The sequence below is a fragment of the Alosa sapidissima genome, chromosome 9, assembly GCF_018492685.1.
Source record: "Alosa sapidissima isolate fAloSap1 chromosome 9, fAloSap1.pri, whole genome shotgun sequence".
Lineage (NCBI taxonomy): Eukaryota > Metazoa > Chordata > Actinopteri > Clupeiformes > Clupeidae > Alosa > Alosa sapidissima.
In genome coordinates, this window is record NC_055965.1 from 34,599,652 (window position 1) to 34,624,190 (window position 24,539).

General features: G+C 44.6%; 1 protein-coding gene and 2 long non-coding RNA genes across 7 annotated transcripts in view; 2 read left to right on the top strand and 1 right to left on the bottom strand.

Moving 5' to 3' along the window:
• Nucleotides 1–24,539, bottom strand: part of LOC121718788 (NACHT, LRR and PYD domains-containing protein 3-like) — a 1,510,793-nt gene that overhangs the window by 335,040 nt on the left and 1,151,214 nt on the right. For 4 of the 5 annotated variants that reach the window (XR_006034019.1, XR_006034018.1, XM_042103945.1 and 1 more), the window contains exons 7-9: nucleotides 8,075–8,089; nucleotides 7,566–7,664; nucleotides 251–364 (exon numbers count right to left, since the gene is read on the bottom strand). The exons of the other annotated variant lie outside the window; for it this stretch is intronic. Coding sequence is in view for 2 of the 4 variants with exons in the window: in XM_042103945.1 (XP_041959879.1) it covers nucleotides 251–364; nucleotides 7,566–7,664; nucleotides 8,075–8,089 (228 nt within the window). In the remaining 2 variants the exon portion in view is untranslated. The remainder of the gene's footprint in view (nucleotides 1–250; nucleotides 365–7,565; nucleotides 7,665–8,074; nucleotides 8,090–24,539) is intronic. 5 annotated transcript variants of the gene reach the window in all.
• LOC121719058 overlaps nucleotides 1–24,539 on the top strand; it is a 25,848-nt gene continuing 1,309 nt past the window's right edge. The window contains exons 1-2 of the long non-coding RNA XR_006034117.1: nucleotides 1–142; nucleotides 20,323–20,325. This is a non-coding gene — a long non-coding RNA (uncharacterized LOC121719058). The remainder of the gene's footprint in view (nucleotides 143–20,322; nucleotides 20,326–24,539) is intronic.
• LOC121719067 lies at nucleotides 9,228–18,802 on the top strand. The gene is made up of 3 exons (XR_006034127.1): nucleotides 9,228–9,344; nucleotides 17,298–17,302; nucleotides 18,789–18,802. It is a non-coding gene; the product is annotated as an uncharacterized LOC121719067 (long non-coding RNA).

The following is a 24,539-nucleotide window of genomic DNA, read 5'->3' on the forward strand; positions in this document are numbered from 1 at the left end:
TCTCGTTTTTGCTCTTCTCTGTTGCTACGGGGGGCAAGTGGACTCCTCTCTTCTCTCCTTGTGCTGACCCCCAGCGTCTCTCACACACACACACACACACACACACACACACACACACACACACACACACACACACACACACGTGTATTCCTACAAGCATATCCCATTGCTTTCCCTGTGAGTGAGTGAGAGAGAGAGAGTGTGTAAAATTTCATGTGACTGACATGTCAACAGACTGATGACTACTCACATTAGACCTGATGGAACTGGTTCACTGCTGAAGGTGGGCATATCCAACATGGACCGATCACTCTTCATGGACACACAGCTGGGCACTGGAGATGGAGGTCTGTGTCTCTGTGGGCTGGTTACATAAAGAGACACAAGAAACGGATTACAGTTATTTTCAATCGCTAAATGATGTTTTATAAACAAAGTTCGGGTGGAGCCTTCGGGATGATTGACAGCAATTAACTCACCCACTGCCGCCGCAGGGTAGGCCTATTTAAGCCGACCTCCTTTTCCATACGTCACACGCTCCGACGTTCGCGAAATCATTCAGTCTGCGTATTGTTCGGATTGACAAGACAGCTCTCATGGAACTGGAAATCCACCCAGCGCCAGCAAGGCGTTGACCCTACCCACTGGACAGTGGCTCGCATCCGCAGCACTCTCCATTCCCGCGGCATCGCGTTCCGTATGTCGGATAGGAAGTTCCATCTCTTCCGCCTTCTAACGCAGTCGGATAACCCGGTCTTTTCGCCCTCCCGCTCCCTCACTTTGTTTTCCTCCCCAGACCAGGAAGCAAGCTGCTCCTTCTGGCATCCCGACGCGGTTCCTTCCGCCGGCCATTCAGCCGGACGAAGCACACACCACCAGCCACCTCGCGAACCGGGCACGCCGACAGCACTTTCCGGCACCACACGCTTCAGAGCGTATCATTCCGCTGCTTCAGCCACAGCCACTGCCACGTCAGCGGCTCAGGCCCATTCCCGCCGCATCTCCGTCGTATTTCCGGGTCCAACCCCACTTCTCCAGACGGCCCCGGTAGCGACAGCGTCGCTACTCCCCCCCACTCCTTCTTTCCCTCCCCCATCCACCTCCCCTAGCCAGGACTCGGTCCAGGCCTGCCCCACCTCCAGTCGTTCCGACGACTGCTCCCTCCCTCCCTCCCCCCCTCTCCCCCCTTCCCTTTCCATTCCGGGAGCCACGTCTGTACAGCACGCCTCAACTCACGAAGCGTCAGCTCGAAGAGTCACCTCACTAGCTCCCCATCTCTCTTATGAGTTAGCGAGCACCTGGTCTCAGTCGGCGCCGATAGCGACAGCGTCGCTACTCCCCCCTAACCCTCTTTCCTTCCCCGTCCCACTTCCCGCGACCCTGTCCCAGGTTGCTCCCCTTCCGGTCGCATTAGCGACCGCTCCCTCCCTCCCCCCTTTTCTCCCTTCCCATCTCTTCCCCGGCTCCGCGCTAGACCAGCCCGCAGCAGCGGGTCATCAGCACTCAGCGAGTGCTTCGGACCACGACGTCCCGTTCCGGCAGCAAAACTATTCTTTAGCCACAGCACAGGCCCTGCCACCGCCTCCTCACGCTGCAGCATTCGAACCACCACCCGTCACAGCGTCCACCAGGAACCTCATCTTGTCAGGTGCAGACGTAGACCTTTCTACCATTCTTCCCTCCCTTCCTATTCCCTCTCATAACCGGGATCTAGTTTGCGGCGAACTGGTTTTTCTCTAAAAAATTCTGGCCCAGCATCAAAAACCCTGTCATTTCCCGAGTTCACCGTAGCTTTTACCAACTACACAGAAGTCGTCTGTTTCGTGTTCTCCAGTCGACGCAAATGACTAAGCTAAATGACTACCTGGCCATCATCGCCGGCCTAGCCGTATCCTACGGTGGAGCTCATTTTCATACGTAGGCTACCACCGGCTGTTTTCAGCAAAATGCGCTGCCAGAGTCGGCCTCTGGAACTAAAACCACTACTGGGGCGCGCTCGATATGGAGCTCCATAACCGCGTTTTCCTAGGACTTAAGCCATCTTGTCCCCTCTGCAATAGCCCCAGTCACGGCGCGGTCGAGTGTCCACTAGTCAACTCATTCCCCAGGGCCGCCCTTTCATCTCGCATCTCCTAAACTGCGCTCAGCAACCCCATCTCTCGAAGACGTCGTATCTCTAGATGCCCAGTGTCTGGCCGATATCAAACTCTGGAGGATGTTTTAGACGAATGGAATGGTCTGTGCACGTTCTACGACGACTGCCAATCATCTCCAGAAGAGCTCCAGTTGTACACCGACGCAGCCCCCTCAACAGGCTTCGGAGGCTTTTTCAAAGGGCGCTGGTTTGCATCCCCGTGGCCACTAGAGTTCAGAGAGCTAACAACTGGAAACGAATCGTCAGCCGTGTTCGAACTCTACCCCATAGCCATCACGGCCCTACCTGGGGGAATGAGTGGACCTCCAAGAGTGTGATAATCCACAGCGACAACGAAGCCGTAGTGCACGTCATTAATAACTCGAGCTCAAAATCGCCTGCGCTTTCCCCTCTTATTAGGCGTCTAATCTGGATAGCAGCCAGCTACCAGCTTATTATAAGAGCCGCGCACGTCCCCGGTTGCCACAATGGAATTGCTGACTCTCTCTCTCGTCTTAAATTCCAGAGATTCAGAAGCTCGGCTCCAGAGGCGGACCCGTACCCTACTCCACTCCCCAGCTTTTCGGAGACCATCTTCCCATAAACCACCCCCTCAGCTATCTTCAGCCCATCACGGCCGACCTAGCCCTTCAAGCACTCGCACCCAGGACCATGCAGTCCTACTGGACTGCTTGGTCGTGCTTCAAACAGTTCCACGCAAAGCACTCACTACCATTTCCCAGTTTCGATGCAGTCACCATATCATCATTTATCACCTACGCCCACACTTCACTCGGGATCAAAGTTTCTTCCATTAGAGTCTACCTAGCTGGCATTCATTTCTTCTACAAACGCCCCCACGGCTCCGAATGCCCCTTCTCCGACACCAGGATAGGCTTGTTAATTAAAGGTATCCGTAGGCAACATCCAGTCCCCCAAGACTCCCGCCTTCCCATTACCTCAAGCATTCTCGCCACCCGCCTCGCTACCCTTCGCAAAGGGTCATGTCACCGCATTCCGATTCCACCATCTCCGTTATGTTTCTACTGGCCTTTTTGGGCTGCTGAGATGTAGCGAGTTTACATGCCCTTCGTCTCTCTTCATTCCCGATGTCCACCCGTGCATCGCAGATCTAGAGCAGCTAGACCAAGACACCATTCGATTTACCATCAAACAGAGTAAAACCGATCAGTCCCGAAAAGGACACTCCATATCCATTTAACTCCGCCTCAGATCTTCAGCCTTTCCAATACCTATCTCACTACATCTCATATCGGTCAGCTCAAGCTTCGTCTACTAGCCCGCCCTTCGTGTCAGACGAAGGGCTACCCATCACTCGCCACAGATTCCAGACACTCTTAAAAACCATTCTAGTCAAATCTGGTTTTCCCGCGGATCGCTACTCCGCACACTCCTTCAGGATAGGAGCTGCCACAACAGCTGCGCTCAAACGGCTTATCGGAGCAACAAATTAAAATACTGGGCCGTTGGTCCTCGGATGCCTACCAGTCTTACATCCGCTCCAATCTAGCGGATTTACGACTCGCTCAGCAAGCACTTATGTAGTTGGTAGCGGCCTTTCTCTGTGATCTTTTGGGGTGCAAGCGGTCATCGCTCTATCGCGATGTCCGCTCCAGGCACTCCAGGACCACGGACAGCTACCTTGCCAAACACGCACTTCTCCCATACATTCTAGTCTAGCTGAAGCAATCATATAGAAGGGCGAACTAGTGAAATGATGTTTTATAAACAAAGTTCGGGTGGAGCCTTCGGGATGATTGACAGCAATCAACTCACCCACTGCCGCCGCAGGGTAGGCCTATTTAAGCCGACCTCCTTTTCCATACGTCACACGCTCCAACGTTCGCGAAATCATCCCCCCTCCTCCCCCTACTCCTCCATTTCACCAATTGCCCTGTTACTCATCCTCCTTACACAGGGGGGTGCAAGCGGTCATCGCTCTATCGCGATGTCCGCTCCAGGCACTCCAGGACCACGGACAGCTACCTTGCCAAACACGCACTTCTCCCATACATTCTAGTCTAGCTGAAGCAATCATATAGAAGGGCGAACTAGTGAACGACAGGTTAACGAATATGCTATAGAAAACACGACTACATGGTTAGTGCCAAGTTCTTCTTATCTGTTTTAGTCTAGCCTAAGTGAACGAGTATGGATATCTGGGATAAAGCGAACCTTCCTTCATCAATGAATTTTGACGAGACATAACGAGCTGTAATAATTTTGACGAGATGATTACGAACTGTAATCATAGGCTAACGTGATGAAAGCGCAATGTTCACGCCCGAATAACATTACCATAACTTGTAAACAATCTATTTCATGTTCGGTCAGTACTACTGGTAATATTTGTCATGGCATGTACACTGCAATTTGTTCAATAATTATTGCCCAGGTGTAGGATAGGCTACCAGAAATGCGCTAATTAAAGCCCACAGCATATAATACCACCAAAGCGTGTTGAGTCCTAATAATAGCGGCTTGTTACGTGGTAGCAAATCATGTTATCAAAGAAATAGACGTAATGTAGGAATGCACACAGATATATTGCAACAGGTAATGGTGTAGGCCTATCTCACGAAGACCTGAGTGGTTGGAACGTCGTACTTGTACACTGGGCGCAAAGAAGACTATCCTCACATTTTCCCCTTTGCAACTGTCAAAGAAATCCCATGAACACGGGATGCCTAGGGTAGCCTATACTGTACATCAGATGGCCTAAAGATTAGGCCCCTCTGCATAGCATTCAGTGATTTACATGCAGTAATTTCAACACTGACCTTGATCTAGCCTAGTTTGGCTATTTAAAGCTACTTTATTGCCAAAACACAACACAATGTAAATGAACTATAACAAACAATAAAGGACTTAATTACACAAAGTAGGCCTACTATTTTACCTACTATAAAAAATAATGATTATGTAGGAAGTTTAGAAGTTTAGAACCCAGAATTATGACGGAGTATTAGGGCCACACATGAAGAAAAAAAATATTTTTGCCATGGCGCGATTAAAATAAAGATGAAATATCATATCTACTTTAATCTCTACGTGGCGACTTTAACGTCGACATGCCGACATTAAACTCGAAATACAGTTTAAACATATACAGTTTAAGCTATGTAGCCTACACTAACACACAATATATGACATGAATAATAGGCCTACTTCAAATAGGTGTTATTTCAGATAGATTGATTGCAGATATTCAGATAGGCTACTGTAGATTGCGTCTTCTGTTAACTCATTGCCGTCATCGTAAAGCGCTGTATCTCGCGGTTATACCATGCACTATTATATAGCTAGAATAATACATGTTTCCAATGATATAATGTTTCTATAGTAGGCTACAAAATGTTATTTCACTCTGTTTTACGTGGGTAAGGCCACCGTACATCCAAATAACTGCCCTTCATGACCCACAGGCCGTCACTCTCCATAGGTTAACATGGCAAAACTCATTTTTCTAAAACTGCTTTTCCATGTCTCACCTGCAATACATATAGCAGGCTATAAACACAGATATATATCTAAGTATATAGGCCTATACTCTTTTGATCCCGTAAGGGAATATGTGTGCATTTACTTAGAATGGGGTTGCCTGGTCGGGAGGACAGCTTCATTCGTCCCTCCATAGACATTCAGCAATAGGCTGTTTTGCATCCATTACAAACAAACATGCAATGTGAAAGTCTGGGATTGGGGAGAGCACTTAGTATACCTAGTCTATAAGCATGAAGTTGAACCTTTAGATGAAAAACACTCTTTAATAATAGGCCTACAATAAATAAATAAACCGCTAATGACGTTTACTTTTGACCATCGCATTTATCGCCTGTAACTCCGTGATAACAGGAAAGTATTTGGCTGAGCAACGGAGGTTAATAGGCCTATGTTCTATGTTTTGTCCACATGATGTAGGCCTAGCCTATGTCTAATCATTGTTGCACTCGAAGAAAACTGCAATGTTTCATTCGTCCTCCCTTTCAATCGCCCCGAGCGGTCGTTCTCTCTCCAAACTAACTTTAAACTCAAAATGTTGATTTTAATGTTGACACGTCGAGATTAAAGTCGACATGATATTTCAACTTTATTCTCGAAATGTTGAGTTTAATGTCGACATGGCGAGTTTAATCTCGTCATGGCAAAAAAAAAAAAATTTCTTCACGTGTGGCCCTAATACTCCGTCGTACAAAATTGACCTGCACACTACAAAAGTGCACCGAATTCAACACAAATGACTCAATACACTTGGAGGAGGTATGAGTCCTTTCTTTTCCAGATATCTTTGGATTTCGCCGTAGTATCGTTTTAGTATCGAGCATTGTGATATTTATGGCAGGTATCGTATCGAAGCCATAATTTTGGTATTGTGACAGCACTAATGGTAACACATCATAATAGGCTAATATCAAGTTGATTTGCTCACTTGCATCTCACAAGTTTGTGTTGCTAACCTACCTAGGCTGTGGGATTTTGGTCATTTAGGCCTATTTGGGTTCAATGTAATTTAGAAATAGGCTTAGCAACCATGGCAAACTTTTACATCTGAAGAGAGATCCTTGCTAACTATCCCGCTAGCTCAGGTTACGTTTGACAATTATTGCTTGCTAAAATCATTAATGAACATTGCAAGACACTTATCTCTTCTATGATCCCAGAAAGATTTTCTTCGACTTGTACATTTTTTGAACATTTATTTTATCTAATGACATACAAAAACATAATTAACTGCATCCACATATCCTATGCGCTATGTGCAACTTTTATTCACTAGACTAAAACCGTGAGGCAAGGTCAATTACTCTCACTTATCTCTTAAAGTGACAGGCACTCAATTACACCTACATATCACCAATGTGCACTCAATTAGACCTACACACCACATTAAAGATATGCCTAAGTGTAATAGTTTAAAAATAGTTATAGTTTTAGAATAGTTTTCAAATTGCTAAATATATTTACTAGTAATTATGCAGAATATATGAAATATGACATAAGCCATCATTTTCCATGTGTGTTTGTGTGGAGAGAGTCAAGCAGAATCTGGGATGGCCACTGGTGTGAATGATCACACTACAGTATATTCAATATTACTGATGATGATGTCAAGGTGGTGGGGCCCCCAAATCAAATTTTTTTAAAAAAGTATCGGAGAAGTATCGAAATCGCAATTCTTGACTTGGTATCGGTATCGAAACATTAATTTTGGTATCGTGACAACACTATTCTCCATTTTAGAATTAATCTCTCTCTCTCACACACACACACTCACCACACACACACAAACACACACACGCACATGTGTGCGTGAGAGAGAGAGAGAGAGAGAGAGAGAGAGTTTAATTTGTGTGTGTGTGTTTGTAGAACTGCATGTGACTGACATGTCTACAGACTTATAACTACTCACATTAGACCTGATGGAACTGGTTCACTGCTGAAGTGGGGCATATCATCCATGGACCGATCACTCTTCATGGACACACAGCTGGGCACTGGAGATGGAGGTCTGTGTGTCTGTGGGCTGGTTACATAAAGAGACACGAGAAACTGAATAACAACTCATTCCTCTGTGGAGTGATTGCATTTATTCACACTTACAGTAATATTACAACAATGCATGCTCCTTTTTTGAATTAATATCTCTCTCTCTCACACACACACACACACACACACACACACATGAGAGAGAGAGAGAGAGAGAGAGTTTAATTTGTGTGTGTGTTTGTTTGTAGAACTGCATGCGACTGAATGTCTACAGACTGATAACTACTCACTTTAGACCTGATGGAACTGCTTCACTGCTGAAGTGGGGCATACCCTTGGGGATCAATAAAGTATCTATCTATCTATCTATCTATCAACCACCCATGGACCGATCACTCTTCATGGACAGAGCTGGGCACTAGAGATGGAGGTCTGTGTGTCTGTGGTCTAGTTACATAAAGAGATAAGAAACTAAACTACACTCTATAAGTTAACCTTTAACTTGCACAAGTTCACAATGGTGTAGGCAACGTGCAGAACCCCTAAATCAGACTTAAGGCTGCAGAAGTGTTACTGCAAGGAGATCATTATTCCCAGGGATTAGCCATATTAATCCATAATGAGAATACTCTCATGCCCAGGCTATTTCCCTATAGATGATACGTGTAGATGCTACCTATAGATTATTATGACCGCCGCACAGCGAAGCTTTTTTTTTTTCTCTTTTTTTTCCCGCATGTCCAAATTTCCGTCAAGGATTCCCGGGACACTGGAACACCGGGGTACACGAAACTTGGTGGGCATGGAACCATCGTTTTTCGTTTTGATCTGTAGCCCCCACGCTGGACTGGACCCCCCTAAAGGAGGGTAGGGCAGACACAGTTTTCTGTGAATATCTCCAGAACCGTAGGGTTTAGGAGGACCAATTTTTTCCGTATGTTTGCCTCCAGGGGTCATGTAAACCCATTCCATATGCACACATGTGCATAAACAGATACACGCACACACATACATTAATTCACAGTAATCATACGTATGACACGTACTCACACAGTAGACATATGTACACATGAATGCACATGCACAAACAGGCACATACGCAGGCACACACACAAGCACGCACACACACACACACACACACACACACACATGCACACAATTCAAGAATTTCTCAGAATTATGAACAGGCAAGATGGGGGTGGGGTTGTATAAAATGAATTTTACATGTGAAATCTATGAACTAATCATGTTTTGGTACCAGTAAGAATTGAGTGTGGATCATGCAATTTAGTGAGACATATAGAGACAATCATATAGGCCTTTCAGCGTGATTTCTTTTTGTGGAAAAAATGTGCTGGACTGGGCAGCGGTCATATTTTGTACCGCTCTGCGGTACATCTAGTTAGTCTAATAATGGTAACTATAGATGGGACCTATGGTATTATCAGTCTAATGTCCACTATTGCTACTGAATTCTGTTTTTACTGCTGCTCTTTTACTGTATCTGTTGATCAACTTACCCTCCATCAGAGTGTGTGGGGACAGGTATGATGTGTACTGTATCTGTGGATTCACTTACCCTCCATCAGAGAGTGTTGGTTTGCTGCTTGGTTGCACACAGCTGTGTGCTGCAGACTCTGGTCTGAGTGTCTCACTGTGACCTGCAGCCTCCTCTCTCTCCTGAGAGACACTCATCCTAGCAGTTGAGAATTTCTCTGGGAATGTACATGAGACAAATGGAGCTTTAAGTGTTGTTTCATGTGTCACCGCATACTATAGATTATAGCTGTAGCTAAACATAAACCGCTATCTTTGTTTTCAATATTCTGACAAGAAGAAGACACCGAACAAACAGAAGATGATGAAAGAAGTGTGGTGGATTTCTATGATTTAAAGGATGCATGTATGTTTTTTTATAAACTTTGATATTACTGCAATGATTATGAGACTTCAAGGCCTGTACACATCTTAAGCAGACCAGGCCAGGTGTCAAAGAGTGGGGTGAATGAGTGCACAGTGACACTGGGCCTAGACGGTCAAGAGTGAGAGGATGAGGTAATGGTAACTGGAAAAAAACAGAATCAGACAGTTTTGCATATAATTTTTATGCATGATATGACAAGGGGTCCCACCAATATCCGTAACCTTGGTGGATGCTGATAGGCCAACAGGTGTCTTTCGAGGGAGGCGAGAAGGCCCAACTTCAAGGCTAAGGAGTATAAAAGATAGGCCGCAGCCATTTTGATTTCAGATCTCATCGGGGGGCGCCAGCTGATGACATCTCACCTCACCCTATTGCTTGACACCTGGTCTGAACATTGTTTAGACTGGATTATCACTGCAATACGGTGAATAAAGATTCAGCAGTCTTCAGAGATCTCCTGTCTGTTCTGTCTCCTTCGGACGCCTTGTCCCAGAGTGCTAATTAGTAATAGTCAAGTGATAAATTGTTAGTGGATTCGAAAGTGGACTAGTTTTTCCACGACAGAAGCTCAACAAACATGCAGCTGTAACTAAACAAGAATCAGAACTGTAGTATTTTTACAGGAAGAAAGAACAAATGTCTTGAATCTTGAATAGAAATGTTAAGGTGTAGGCCTATAGGCTAAAGTAAATTCCTCAGTACAGATTAAGGTCTTTGGCCATTGTAGTCTAGTTTGCTTTATGACAGTTGGGTCTGGATTAAGCGCACGCTCATCCCAGGCCAGGCCCAGAGGTCAAGGGTAGGGACCCTAAAACCATAGACATTAGAAAGCTAGATACCGCATTGGGCTCCAGAACGTACGTAAATAGCGTCGCCATCTTGGTGGGGGCAGCAATCACTGGAGGCCAGTGGAGGAGCATGTGACTCTGATTGGAAATCAGACAGGTGTCTGTGATTGGCTGCAAGTGTTGCCCATAGACAATAAAGGTGTTGCCCCCACCAATATGGCGGCCGTGTTTACGATGCCACCTGATGGAACAACAGACAATGTATCTAGCTTTCTAATATCTATGCCTAAAACCATGTAGGCTAAGCCCCATTGTCTGCTCCAGGGTTGACCCTCACATCCAGATTTACAATACACACATCCAGATTTTTTTTTTACTTCAACCATCTCTTTTATTTTAATACAGATCATTGTCCACACACCTGCATGATGCCTCCTATGTGTCTGCCACTAACGTGACAAGAGCCCTATGCTTTGACACTTTTCACGTTTCCTGGGCTAGGATTAGGGTTAGGGTTAGGGTTAATATACCTATTTGGGCCAATCTAGCAACTCTATGTTGTCTTGCGAGCTGGAAAAATTAAACTTCGATAGGGCCAATCACATTGTGTATACAGGGATGGATTACTGCACGGAGCCTTTGCATGGAATCTTTGTCTCAATATCAACAAATCAGGATGTAGGCTATGAATCTGATTGAGTTTAGTATTGGCCATCCCCAAAATGCACCAGAATACAGGAAATCACATCACACAAATTAAACATGTTCTGTGGGAGGACCCCCACACTGAGCACAGTGAAGGGTGAGTCCCCAGACCCAACATTTTAATGTGGGTCTGGCTCGTCAGGCTAAATTACAATATGGGGTCTTGACCATTTTACATAGTTGCAGTCTCAGAGTTTGCCACTAGAGGTGACCTCCTGACTCTTCTCTTCACAAACTTGCCTTTGCAGTTTCCCTGATTGCCACTAGAGGCAATCTTCAACACAGATGCTTTCAGACAATACAACACTCAAAGAATCTCCCATGGAAATGTATGGGGATAGATCGAAACACAAACATGTCATATATACATATTCTGCCCTTTCCGGGGCCAAAAGTTAGCCTAGGTTAGTTTACTGTAAGTTAGGTTAGTAATCCTAGGAAAGTTACATTGTGCCAGTCATGTAGGCCTATTGTGATCTCGCAGCTGGAGTGATGTTGGTGTCATGAAGCCTTGCGCATATGCGGTTCTGCCTGAAATAGATGCCTGATAAGTGCAATATGGCCGCCGAGTGGAAGGACTTTAGCCTGACGAGCCAGACCCACATTAAAATGTAGGGTCTGGACACTCACCGTTCGCAGTGCTCAGTCCGAGGGGCGGGATAATCAGTTGTCTTTCAAATTCCCTCTGCACGCAATAGGACAGCGGCAGCGCTATGAGTCCCATGCGTTTCCCACCAGCGGAGCTAGTTGGCTAGTTCAAACGTTTGCCAACTTAATAAAAGCTTAACTCGTGTCACACTGTTCGCCAGCAGCAACATCCATCTTATTTGTTTTCAAGTAGCAGGGAATTCAAGCCAAACCGTTGCAACTCTGCCATCAATCATTATGTTAAGCCCACCTAACGACTCTTTACACGATTTCATTGGCCTGATTAAGTTTCGATTTCTGGAGCTCACAAGCCAACGGAGAGTTGCTAGACTAGCCCTGGCAGCAAATGTAATTCGCTGCCGCTAGGGGTGCGTCTAGATTTCTAGGCTAATTCATAGCAGTAAATTAGCAAACTTTGCTTTTTAACAGAGTCAATGTTGAGCTAAAAGTTTGTTTTCTTATGTTTTTTATAGGTTCTTCATCTTCGAGATACTTGCATGTGGAATATTTATGAGTTTAAATGCTGTTTGTTCATGTTTATCAATAATAAAAAGCTTCCCTACGTGTGATAAATTCCTTCCCTTCAACTTTTAATAAAACATTTTATTTAATGCAGTAATCTCAATCAAAATAAAACAAGAACATAAACATAACTTAGATTCATTTATATTTGAATGAGCTTTTTCATATTTTATCCTTAACCTATAATAGTTATTTTGTACAACTGGGACTCCTGAAACAGATCATTTAACTAAAGATTTTGAGTGAAGACTACTAATGTAAGCTTAATTTGTCTACAGCATCCACATAAGGGTCTTTGTTGACACAAATCAACCTGTTTAGTTTTGTGCTATGTAAAATCTAGAATGGTTTAAGGCATTCGGTTTCCACACAATGTTCTAGTAATGTCAACTAATTCAGGTTACAGTGTGACTAGAACCAAGTGAAAGTGTAGTCTCATTATGCCAGTCTCCTCTTATTACAAACTGCTGAAAGGGCCACAAATAGGACTCTTAATTACAAACAGACTTCAAGACAAATGTACTGAACATCGTCTACAACTCATATGAGGGGGAGGAACTCACAGTCCTGCAGAGAACTGGATGGACTTGTTCAGTCAGGTGTGGTGATACTATCAAGAGCAAAACATCTCTCATACATGTTTAACTCATTCCTCACACAAATGACTGACAAATTACATCACACACACCATGGAAATATGCAAATAAACAAAAATCTAACTGGAATCTTCTGATCCAACCTCCCAGGTGAAAATCTAGGCTTGTCCCATTGATTTAAATACCGATAATTATTGATGTTGTCATGAATGTTTATCTCTGTCTAGAGTGTCTATGAAGAGAAAGTTATAAAGAAACTATCAAAACTACTTAACAGGTTGCATCATCCAGGCATATAATTCAAAACAATAGGTGGTAAAGTTGAACTCAGAGTTCCTTCTGTGACGTTCTAATAGAACTAACCACAATTTAGCTTTTCTATACTAGAACAGGATCAATGGTTGGAGATGCATGGGCACTGAGATGGCCATTCTGCTCTTACCTTAAACTGCTATTAATAGGGCCACAGATAGGACTCCATACAAACATTACATACACACGTTATGTACAGTCACCTCTAAAACTCAAGAGAAATGTAACAATCATTGCAAACAGCTCAGCTCGTAAATGAAGGAACTTACAGTGTTAAGTTTTATTCTCTTGTCATTTCCTTGAGTCTCAGACGCTCCCTGTAGACAACTGGCTGGACTTGTTCTGTCTCAGGAGGTTAAGGTGTGTTCATTCCATCAAGAGCAAAGCAACTCATCTTGTCATGAATGTTTAACTCTTTCCTTCTCATTCATTTATGTCTCTTGTAGTTATAGTCATACAGCATGTGCATTTTCTCCACTATAACTAATTATTGCGTTGCATGTAAATGCAATGGACTGTTATCGCTGTTCTTCTTGTTATTCTTCTACGTTATGTACAGTCACCTCTAAACCTCAAGAGAAATGTAACAATCATTGCAGACAATTCATATTTAATAAACAAAGTAACTTACAGTTTTGAGTTTTATTCTCTTGTCATTTCCTTGAGTCTCAGACGCTCCCTGTAGAGAACTGGCTGGACTTGTTCTTTCTCAGGAGTTTAAGGTGTGTTCATACTATCAAGAGCAAAGCAACTCATATTGTCATGAATGTTTAACTCTTTCCTCCCCATTCATTTCTCATTTATTAATTATTTAGTCTCTTTTACAGCCATTGGTCAATAAAGTATAAAGTACGGCCACAGTCCAGGAGGGAGGGAGGGGTTGTGCAAATGTGCTAATATAGCATGTAAACAGACTATGCAGAGCAGTCTATCTCTCCTCTTCCCTTTAGTGAAGCATTGAACAGTTCAATGGCCCTGGGGACAAATGACTTCCTCAGCCTTTCAGTTGTGCATGGCAGTGAGCGAAGTCTCCAGCTGATCAAGCTCTTTTGCTTTTTAATAGTGCTGTGGAGTGGATGACATTCACTGTCCAAGATGTTTATCAGTTTGCTCAGGGTCCTTTTATCTGATATTGAAGTGATGGACTCCAGTTCGGCTCCCACGACAGAGCCAGCTTAATTTACTAGCCTGTCTAGTCGCCCAGCATCCTTCTTCTTTGTGCTTCCTCCCCAGCATACCACAGCATAGATGAGGACGCTGGCAACAACAGACTGGTAAAACATCCTGAGGAGCTTACTGCAGACATTGAAGGAGCGCAGCCTCCTCAGGAAGTATAGCCTGCTCCGCCCTTTTTTGTAGAGTGCTTTAGTATTTGCTGACCAGTCCAGTTTATTGTCCAGTTGTAAGCCCAGATACTTGTAGGTTTTAACCACCTCCACATTGACCCCATCAATGGAGACTGGTAGCAGGGCGGGCTTAGACCTGCGGAAATCCACCACCATCTCCTTGGTCTTAGAAGTGTTGAGTTGGAGGTGGTTAAGTTTGCACCACTGCACAACGTTCTTCACCAGGCTTCTGTACTCATCCTCCAGCCCATCCCTGACACACCCCACAATTGCAGTATCATCCGAAAACTTCTGCATGTGGCATGACTCAGTATTGTAGCAGAAGTCAATTCTTTTTCCCTTCATGGTACAGCCATGTTTGCCACTAGAGGCACTCTCCAGCACTCTCTACACTGGCATGCCTTTGCAGTTTCCCTGTTTGCCACTAGGGGCATGCTTCAGCACTCTCTACACTGGCATGCCTTTGCAGTTTCCCTGTTTGCCACTAGGGGCACTCTTCAGCACTCTCTACACTGGCATCCCTTTGCAGTATACAGCTCTCCCCTAGAGGCACTCTCAATATACAAGGCTGCAGTAACAGAAGACAAACATAAGACATAATCAAGACAAACAGGCAAGGAAAATGCATGTATAGTAAAGGTAATACACATGAGCATTTCAATGTGCTTCACAAAAAACACAGGTTTTCAGTGCCCCCTGGTGGTCAGTGAAGGCATTGCTGGTGGTCTCTGACCAGGCATTTTAAATGTTTCAATGTCATGATTGACACATTATCACATTATTTTTTTAGGGCTTTTTTTCAGGGCTTGGATATGCCCGCCTCCCTGTTGTCCCTGTCAAAGTTGCCATGGTCGTAGAAAGTGAAGCGGGGAGCCATACGCAAGGTTATTTACATTACAAGAATGGGCGGGATATGTGTAGATAACTGCCATATTGCCTTCAACAACTGACCCCATGCATAACTATGTAGGATTCTTTGAGTGCTGTGTAGTGATGGCAAACTGAAGCTTTCTGAACCAGTCAAGCTTTCAATCCAATTGTATAAAAAAATGGTTCAGTACTTGAAGCTTCAGAACTCTATGAGGAAATCGGGTGGTGAGAGTTAGGATAGCATTGTGTCACACAGGGAAGTGCTTTGACAGTGGCAAGGACATACTTTGGGACAGTGAAAGTGCTTGTGGACAATAACCATGCTCGTGGACAGGTCAGTGATGGTGCTTATGGACAGGTCAGTGATGGTGCTCATGGACAGGTCAGTGATGGTGCTTGTGGACAATAACAGTGCTCGTGGACAGGTCAGTGATGGTGCTCATGGACAGGTCAGTGATGGTGGACAATAACAGTGTTCATGGACAGGTCAGTGATGGTGCTTATGGACAATAACAGTGCTCATGGACAGGTCAGTGATGGTGAACAATAACAGTGTTCATGGACAGGTCAGTGATGGTGCTTATGGACAATAACAGTGCTTGTGGACAGGTCAGTGATGGTGCTTATGGACAATAACAGTGCTCATGGACAGGTCAGTGATGGTGCTTATGGACAATAACAGTGCTTGTGGACAGGTCAGTGATGGTGGACAATAACAGTGCTCGTGGACAGGTCAGTGATGGTGCTTATGGACAATAACAGCGCTTGTGGACAGGTCAGTGATGGTGGACAATAACAGTGCTTGTGGACAGGTCAGTGATGGTGCTTATGGACAATAACAGTGCTTGTGGACAGGTCAGTGATGGTGGACAATAACAGTGCTCGTGGACAGGTCAGTGATGGTGCTTATGGACAATAACAGTGCTCATGGACAGGCCAGGGGGATATGATTGTGCTTGGTGATAAGTGTTTGTGGGAACAGAAATGAAATGTCATTTTTATTCAGTAATAGAATGTGTTCCACTGTGCCAGGGCTGAGTCTGTTTCTCTTCTTGCTGACCACTTCACCAGCTTTAGAAATAAAACCGCTCACATGGCACAGAGGAGGCTGGTGTGCACAGAATATTTGGGGCCAGCACATACAAATGAGGATAGACGTGCTTGTGCTGAGCCCAAAACTGGAGTGGGTCTTCTGAGCGTGGGATGTTTGGCTCACTCAAGTACTGCTGCACCTCTACAGTGGCATTTGCAGTGGCACTTTTCACCTTCCTGGTCTCCCAAACATGTGGCTTCAGCAAATCCCATAGGCCAGTTCCTGAATGGGGACAGAAAACAATGCGTTACAAAAATACAATATAAACATGGTCACAGGTTGAAGACTTGAGACAGGTCACTAGGCAAGGTATTGCAAAAATTGATAAGTCGGGGCTGCCAGGTAAGCTCAAGCTGTGGTGTTTGCAGTTTGGTTTGTTGCCTCGGCTAATGTGGCCATTGACAGTTTATGAAGTTCCTCTGTCAAAGGTAGAGAGGTTGGAAAAAATGATCAACTCCTTTGTCAGAAAATGGCTCGGAGTCCCACGCTACTTAAGCAGTGTAGCCTTGTATGGGAAGGGTATTGTAGAGTTGCCAATATCTAGTCTGACAGAGGAATTTAAGTGTGCTAAGGCTAGATTGGAATTGACTCTTACTCAGTCCAAGGACCTAGTGGTGAGGAAAGTTGCACCCACAGTTAATGCAGGGAGGAAGTGGAACCCAGAGCAGGCAGTTAAGCAAGCTCAATCAGCATTGAAGCATAGGGATATAATGGGCCATGTGCAGCACGGGCGGGAGGGTCTAGGGGTGGGTGCAAGTAAACCCTTGTGGAGTAAGGCTTCTGCAGGAGAAAAGAGGAAAATGGTAGTGGAGGAAATGCATAGACAGGAGGAGGCTGTAAGATGTACTAAGGCAGTGTCGCAGGCAAAACAAGGGCAGTGGGTGAACTGGGAAGGGGTGGAAAAAAGACGGATTAAATGGAAAGATCTATGGGGCATGGAAGCTGGTAAGATCAAATTTATGTTAGGTGCTACATATGATGTGCTCCCATCTCCCAAGAATTTAAGTCAATGGTTTGGTGAGGATGATAAATGCATACTTTGCTCGTGTGTGGGCAGTCTCCACCATATCCTATCAGGGTGCAAGGTAAGTCTCACCCAGGGGCGGTATACGTGGCGTCATAACCAGGTATTGAAATGTGTGGCAGCGGCAATAGAGGATAAAAGGAGAGAAGTCAATTCATTAGCAGCTAGTAAAGGGGTAAGGCAAATTAACGTTGTACGTCAGGGGGATAAACCTTGTTCTGCGAAGGCCAGGTGTAAAACCGGCCAGTTGAAAAATGGGGCGGGCTGGGAAATGAAGGTTGATCTTGGCCAGCAGATGGCGGTACCTCCACATATAGTGAGTACTAAGCTACGACCCGACGTAATTCTATGGTCGGATTCAGAGAAGATAGTTTACTTCATTGAACTCGCTGTTCCTTGGGAAGACAGAGTGGAAGTGGCCAATGAGCTGAAGAGAGCTAAATACACTGAAATAGCAGAGGAGGCAGCTAAGCGAGGTTGGAGTGCACGATTAAGGCCTTTTGAAATCGGTGCACGTGGGTTTGTGGCCAGATCTGCTATTGGCTTGCTGTCTGAATTGGGCATTTGTGGTCGAAGTCTAAGGCAGGTGGTTAGTAACATGTCTTTAGCAGCAGAACGGGCAAGCGAATGGTTGTGGGTAAGGAGAAATTACCCTTCCTGGGGCGCAAGCTAAGGTAAGCTAACTGGCTCATTTGACTTGGTTGCGGGTAAGGAGAAGTTACCCTTCCTGAGGCGCAAGCTAAGGTAAGCTAACTGTTTAACCTTTAACTTAACGAAACAGGTTTTTGGCAGCATGGGGCGTAAGCTAACTGGCTAATTTGTTTTGTGTTTGGGATGGGGCCTAAGCTAACGGGCTAAGCTAACTGGCTAATTAGTTTTGTGTTTGTGATGGGCTGTGCCTAGGTTGATGGTTGGTTGGCCAAGGTTTTTTATGGTTATGGTTTAGTCCACATCAACGGGACAGACCAACCTAGCCAACTTAGACCATGCCTAGGTTGGTTAAGGGTATTTGGGTAAGGGTATTTGGATGTTTGTTGTGGTAATATGGTGGCAGCATGGGGCGTAAGCTAACTGGCTAATTTGTTTTGTGTTTGGGATGGGGCCTAAGCTAACGGGCCAAGCTAACTGGCTAATTTGTTTTGTGTTTGTGATGGGCTGTGCCTAGGTTGATGGTTGGTTGGCCAAGGTTTTTTATGGTTATGGTTCAGTCCACATCAACGGGACGGACCAACCTAGCCAACCTTGACCATGCCTGGGCTGGTTAAGAGTATTTTGGGTATTGGATATTTCAATGTGGTAATATGGTGGCAGCATGGAGGGGAGTGTCTCCAGGACGCTGGTTTCACTGTTAAGCCTTCATGAGGTGTCGTGGGCCTAACTTAACGAAACATCGGTGAATGAGGGTGCCCACTTGATAACCCCAATGACATGCCGCATACTATATAGGCTACTGCTGTTGGATGGGCCATTTGTATTGTGCTTGTGACCATTTGTTGGCGGATTTGTGGGTAGTGTGCTTTTTAAAAATAAACTTGAGCAGGGGCTTCTGAATGTGTTTTTTACCTTGGATTTTGGCACAAGGGATTTTAACATCTAATCCTGTGTATTAATGTAATGGCAATATTGACCATAGATTCATAGCTGAGGATTCAGCAGGCTCTTGTGCTTCTGAGTCAGGTGGAGTGCTGTCTCTTAAAGGAGAAGAACATTCGGCCGTGAGCCTTCTCACAGCATTTTGGGAATTCCCTGAATTGCAAAACCCCATTGTTTTGAATCGTGGATCCAGGAGAGTGGCCAGGGAGTGTTGACTGGCTGTCTCGTAGTGACTCAACCTTTCAGTCATGAGCCGCGTGAGGTTGTTGCAGAGCTGCTTAGCCATCTCACCCTTCACCTCCCGCTGTGTGGAAGTTATGGCCTCAGCATTCGCACAAGGGGAACACTTGTGGAGCCAGAGACAGTGTTTTCTGCTGACAGCTCCACCGTTGCCTCTTTTAGGGGAGACAATGCTCCAAGGCATTCAGACATGCTCTGGTACTCAGCAGAGGTCAGAGCCGCCAAATGGGTGCACAGTGACACCACTGCAGCACCGACTGGTTCCCTCTGCTCGTGCAGCCTGGACATCATGTGGTAGGTGCTGTCCCAGCGTGTGTCCACTTCCTGCACAAGCTTGTGAGTGGGCATCCCCATCTGCTGCTGGATGCTGAGGAGCCGCTCTGCTCTCTGGCCACGGTGCTGGTCCTGAAATAGGCCGCAATCTTCCTGGCCTTGCCCCTGATTTCTTCAAGACCCGGTGTCTGGTCAATGGCTTTCTTCACAACCAGCTTTAAAGCATGGCTAATACAAATGCTGTGTCTGACTGGCAACACAGTCCCACATGCCATCATGTTTGCAGCACCATCAGTCACAAGGCATCTCACCTTTCCCAGAATCCCCCATTCCTCCATGACAGAAGTCTTTGTAGCAGCTATGTTGGCTGCCGTATGCCTCTCTGGGAACTTCCCCACAGATAATAAAATGGTGGACAATTTGGCATCACCATCAAATGAAATGACAAGTGATGGCAAGATAAGCATCCATATGGATTGATGTCAATAGGCTATTAGGCTATTTGTTTTATCTTACTCTTTATTCTTTTAGGCTATTTATTTATTTATTTATTTATTTATTTATTTATTTATTCATCAGCTTCTGTCCTCAGCACTACTTGTGTAGTGCACACATTCTCAGACCTGTCACTTATCATCATAGGGGAGGTTTTTGGAATCATTCCCACATTATAATCATCAGCCAATCAAGGTGGTTACTTCAATCAAGCTCGTGCATAAGTAATGACATCAACCATAGCAACAGAGTTCGTCTGTTATCTTAGGAGTTAACTTTTCCTTACTAAGAGTAGGTCTGATAGGCTTTGTGAATAACTTTAAAAGAGAAAACTCTTTTAATTGAAGATAAAATGCTTTGTGAATACGGCCCCTGGTGTAGTAATTTCCATTGATTACAGTGGAAGCTAATTGTTGCAGACACAACGTGAATGGAACGCTTAAGTTACGTGCCTGGTGTGGCCCACCTGTAAACATGAAAGCATCGGCACCGACAAATTGAAAAGAAAATCCATGAAGAATGAGGTGCCTGTTACTTATGGACATCAGGGGCTCAGTAAAGGACAATTCAGTGCAGAGTTCAACAAAGTGTACATACACACACACGCACGCACGCACACACGCGCACGCACACACACACACACACACACACATGCACACACACACGCACACACACACACACACTATAGAGGAATGGCCATACCATATGTGGCACTGCATGTTGAGCCACGTCTAAGCAATGGGTTTTGTACAACCAGATCCAGTTGTGTGTCTAAGTGTGTATGTGAGGGAGAGAGAATGTGTCTCCATTGAACAAACTCATTAAAGGGAACTCTCAGTCTGTTACTGCACTCCTGCATCTGAAGAAATGTTTACCCAGAGAAGAGAAGAGAAGAGAAGAGAAGAGAAGAGGAGAGGAGAGGAGAGGAGAGGAGAGGAGAGGAGAGGAGAGGAGAGGAGACATGATGACTGTATCCTATACATATATCTGGTGTGTAGATATTGTGCACAGGCAGATTTTCTGATGAAAACGTACCTTCTCCTTGATCTTCTTGCTCCTGTAGATCACTCTGATGTCCTTCTTGACCTCTGGGCCTGATCCACTTTTGGTAGCATTGTACAGTAAGCTGAGGGATTCCTGCAGGAAGACATTTTCCTTGATCATGACCTTTACTTAGTCTTTGTTCTGACTTGATGTTTGGGGGTCTTTTTAGGCCTTGAGTCTGATAGGAGCGTGAAGTGAGTGAGAGAGAGAGAGAGAGAGAGAGAGAGAGAGAGAGAGAGAGAGAGAGAGAGAGAGAGAGATGGGGTGGGATCAGGACTCAAACCCTTTGGCATGTGGACCCCAGTATGGGTGGCTGAAGCTTGAACTCTTGATGTCTAGCAGATGTCTGCTTGGTTAGTGCTTGGATGGGAGAGCCATAAGTACTAGTGATATTAGTGTGAACATGTTGATCATCACTACCCCATCTCACTGGCCTGTTTTCTGATGGGCCTCATCTTCTCAAAGGAACCATCCTGCTGCACACTGGTCTGCTGGAATGACACTTAGAAGCCAATGAGTTCCATCCCTCAGACTGGGGTTGCTGATGAAGTCTGGCTCTGTGTCTGAACAGGGGCTCCTAGGATTAAACTACAGCAAGAAGAACAGCTCTAAAGTGTTCCCGTGCTTCACACTGACATGAAGTAAAAGTAGTAGTAGTAGTGTGTCTGTGTGTTTTTATTATTACCTTATGGCCATCTTTTATTTGACCTTTTAAAATGTTGATGAGGTCATCAGGATGCGCCCCTTCAGAATTCCCTACTTCTAGACCCATGATGTCACACATGGGAAAGTGCAGGAACTCTCTAGTTCTGCCATCTCTGAACTTGTGGATTTTGAACTGAAATGACAATAAATGAGTTCTAGGCTTGTATTCACAAAGAATCGTATAGGATAAAAGTAACTACTAACTGCCGGATTTGGAGAAACTATATGTACAAAATATGTTACATTTCAACTTCCCTCTGCCGGCAAGTATTTACTAACATAGTATACATGAACTTCTTGTCTGGCTACCCCATGGACGGAACGGAATTTCACGAAGCTCAGCATGCATTCAGAGGGTCATGCTCTAGCCTACTCTACTGTGGTTGCTAAGGTTACGTTTAAGCTACATGACATGACTCTATGCGTACTGTGGTGTCTCTCTGATCATTTCCCAGCATGCTCTAGCCTACTCTACTGTGGTTGCTAAGGTTACGTTTAAGCTACATGACATGACTCTATGCGTACTGTGGTGTGGTCATTTGCTAATTTATCTGCCCATGGTCCTGGATCCTCTGGCAAAAGCTGTTGTGCATTGCTCTGCCTATTTGCTCTTGTGTCATGTCCTCACTGTGCTCAGAGCAGCCGTACCCCCTGCTCTCTTCACCTCCATCATCCTCAATCACATCTTCTCCATCATCTCTCTCTACATGAAGGAGACATTTGATATGTGCCTCTTATCCTAATTAGAGCCTAATATAATAAAACAGAATAAGATGACCTTTCAGTCAAAATGGCTAAACATGGTTTGCTTTTATTTTGAACTGCTGGGTATAAGCACACAGAGGAGGATGAGGTCTGATGCTACTCCATTCTCTGATGTGGCAGTTTCTGAAAACTGAGCCATGTGGTTCACAATGTTAAGATCTGCTTCTATATAAATACGTTTATAATGTTGGCATGATATGTAACCTAAACTACCTATGACACTTATTAGCCCCATTATTGCTAATTGTATTGTATAGATATCATAGCTTATTAGTTAAACATGTTTAAAATTAGGCTACTATATAATGGTGTGTTGTTTGTGTTGTTTATTTATGTAGCCTTTACCTCGGATTACATGTATAACCAAGGTATCATTTGAAAGTGTATGTTCTGCTCTTTCAATGGGTTGTCTCAGTTTGTTTATATATAAAGTACTCCATGCGTACTATGTATATACGTATATATATACAGTACACACACACACACACACACATGTAATATATAATGTATAGTGCTGTTGGCCGTGCAAAGTCATAGGTGGAACAGTGTAGGAGTAATGTAAACAGGTAAGCAGTGCAATACAGTCAATGTAAACAGGTAAACAGTGCAGTAGTAAAAAGTAAACAGGTAAACTAGTAACAGCTAAAGTGCAAATGCTAGACAGGAGGTGAAGTTTTGTTCAGCAGTGCTACAGCCTCTGGAAAGAAGCTGTACCCGAGCCTGCTGGTGCGGGAGCGCAGGCACCTGTATCTCCTGCCAGATGGGAGTCGACTGAAAAGAGGTTTGGGTGGGTGGCATCCGGTTATCCATCACTGGCTACTTCACCACCTCTACGAAGTCAAAACACCTTAGTGTCACAATTGATTCTACCCTTTCCTTTTGACTCTCACATCAAATACATCACTCAAAGCCCAACATAATCTTGCACCCTCTTATCTTTCAAGCCTCCTGACCCCTTAGCAACCTACCCGCACCTTACGCTCCACTGATGCCCACCTCCTATCCACCCCCACTGCACATCTCCATTCCATGGGTGACAGGGCTTTTAGCGTGGCTGGCCCCAAACTCTGGAACTCCCTTCCACTCCCACAAACTCTGTGATTAATTAATCTAAATTAATCACATGCATCCATTTTTGCTATGAACATATCTTTAAAACAATTTTTTTTTCAGATGAGTGAATCAATGAAGAGCCAAACCATCTTTATAAACTTTAAAGTTCAACTTCTCTCTTTTATGATCATTTTCCCTTTGGCTCAGGCATCAGTAGTTCCTGGTGTCAGATGTTTAGTATGATGCAAATGACTGAAGCTACAAATCACTGTCAATGGCATGTGCAGAGTAAGCTACCCTAACACCAAGGTAATGTGTGGTATACCCCCCATGGTTTATCCTTTTATGGCCATTCAAACATGTTGTTTCTGCTAAATGTAGTAATGTTGTAGATTTTTGTTCACGTAATTATTAGGTTGTTTCCTTTTCTATCCAGTAGGTGGCAGTCCAAGATAAGAAAACGCAGGGCTCTAAGAAAACGAGACAAAAAAGCAGCATAGCCTACAAGTGCGAATCGAAATGCAATGTGTGAAGTTATTGGAATGGAAATAAATGTAACCACCTTCAACATACTTTTGAAGACATTTTGTTTCAAGTGTGCAACACATGTACTCAATTTAGTAAGGGAGTTTGTCGGTTAGTTAGTTAGTCAGTCGTAGGGTAGGCCTATAGGCTAAGCAAACAATACGCTACGTTAGCAAAGTAACTTTAACAAGGGTGGCGGCTAGCATTATTATCATCAAGAGGTGTGCTAACTTGTAGGCCTACCTCCAGATTGCTTTGCATTGAGGTGATACCAGAGCCAGGCTACCTATTAAACATGCTCTGGTGATATTTCAGACTTGACGAACTCCCATGGTAGGCAACGGGAATTCCTTACTGCAGAAATAGTAGATTGATG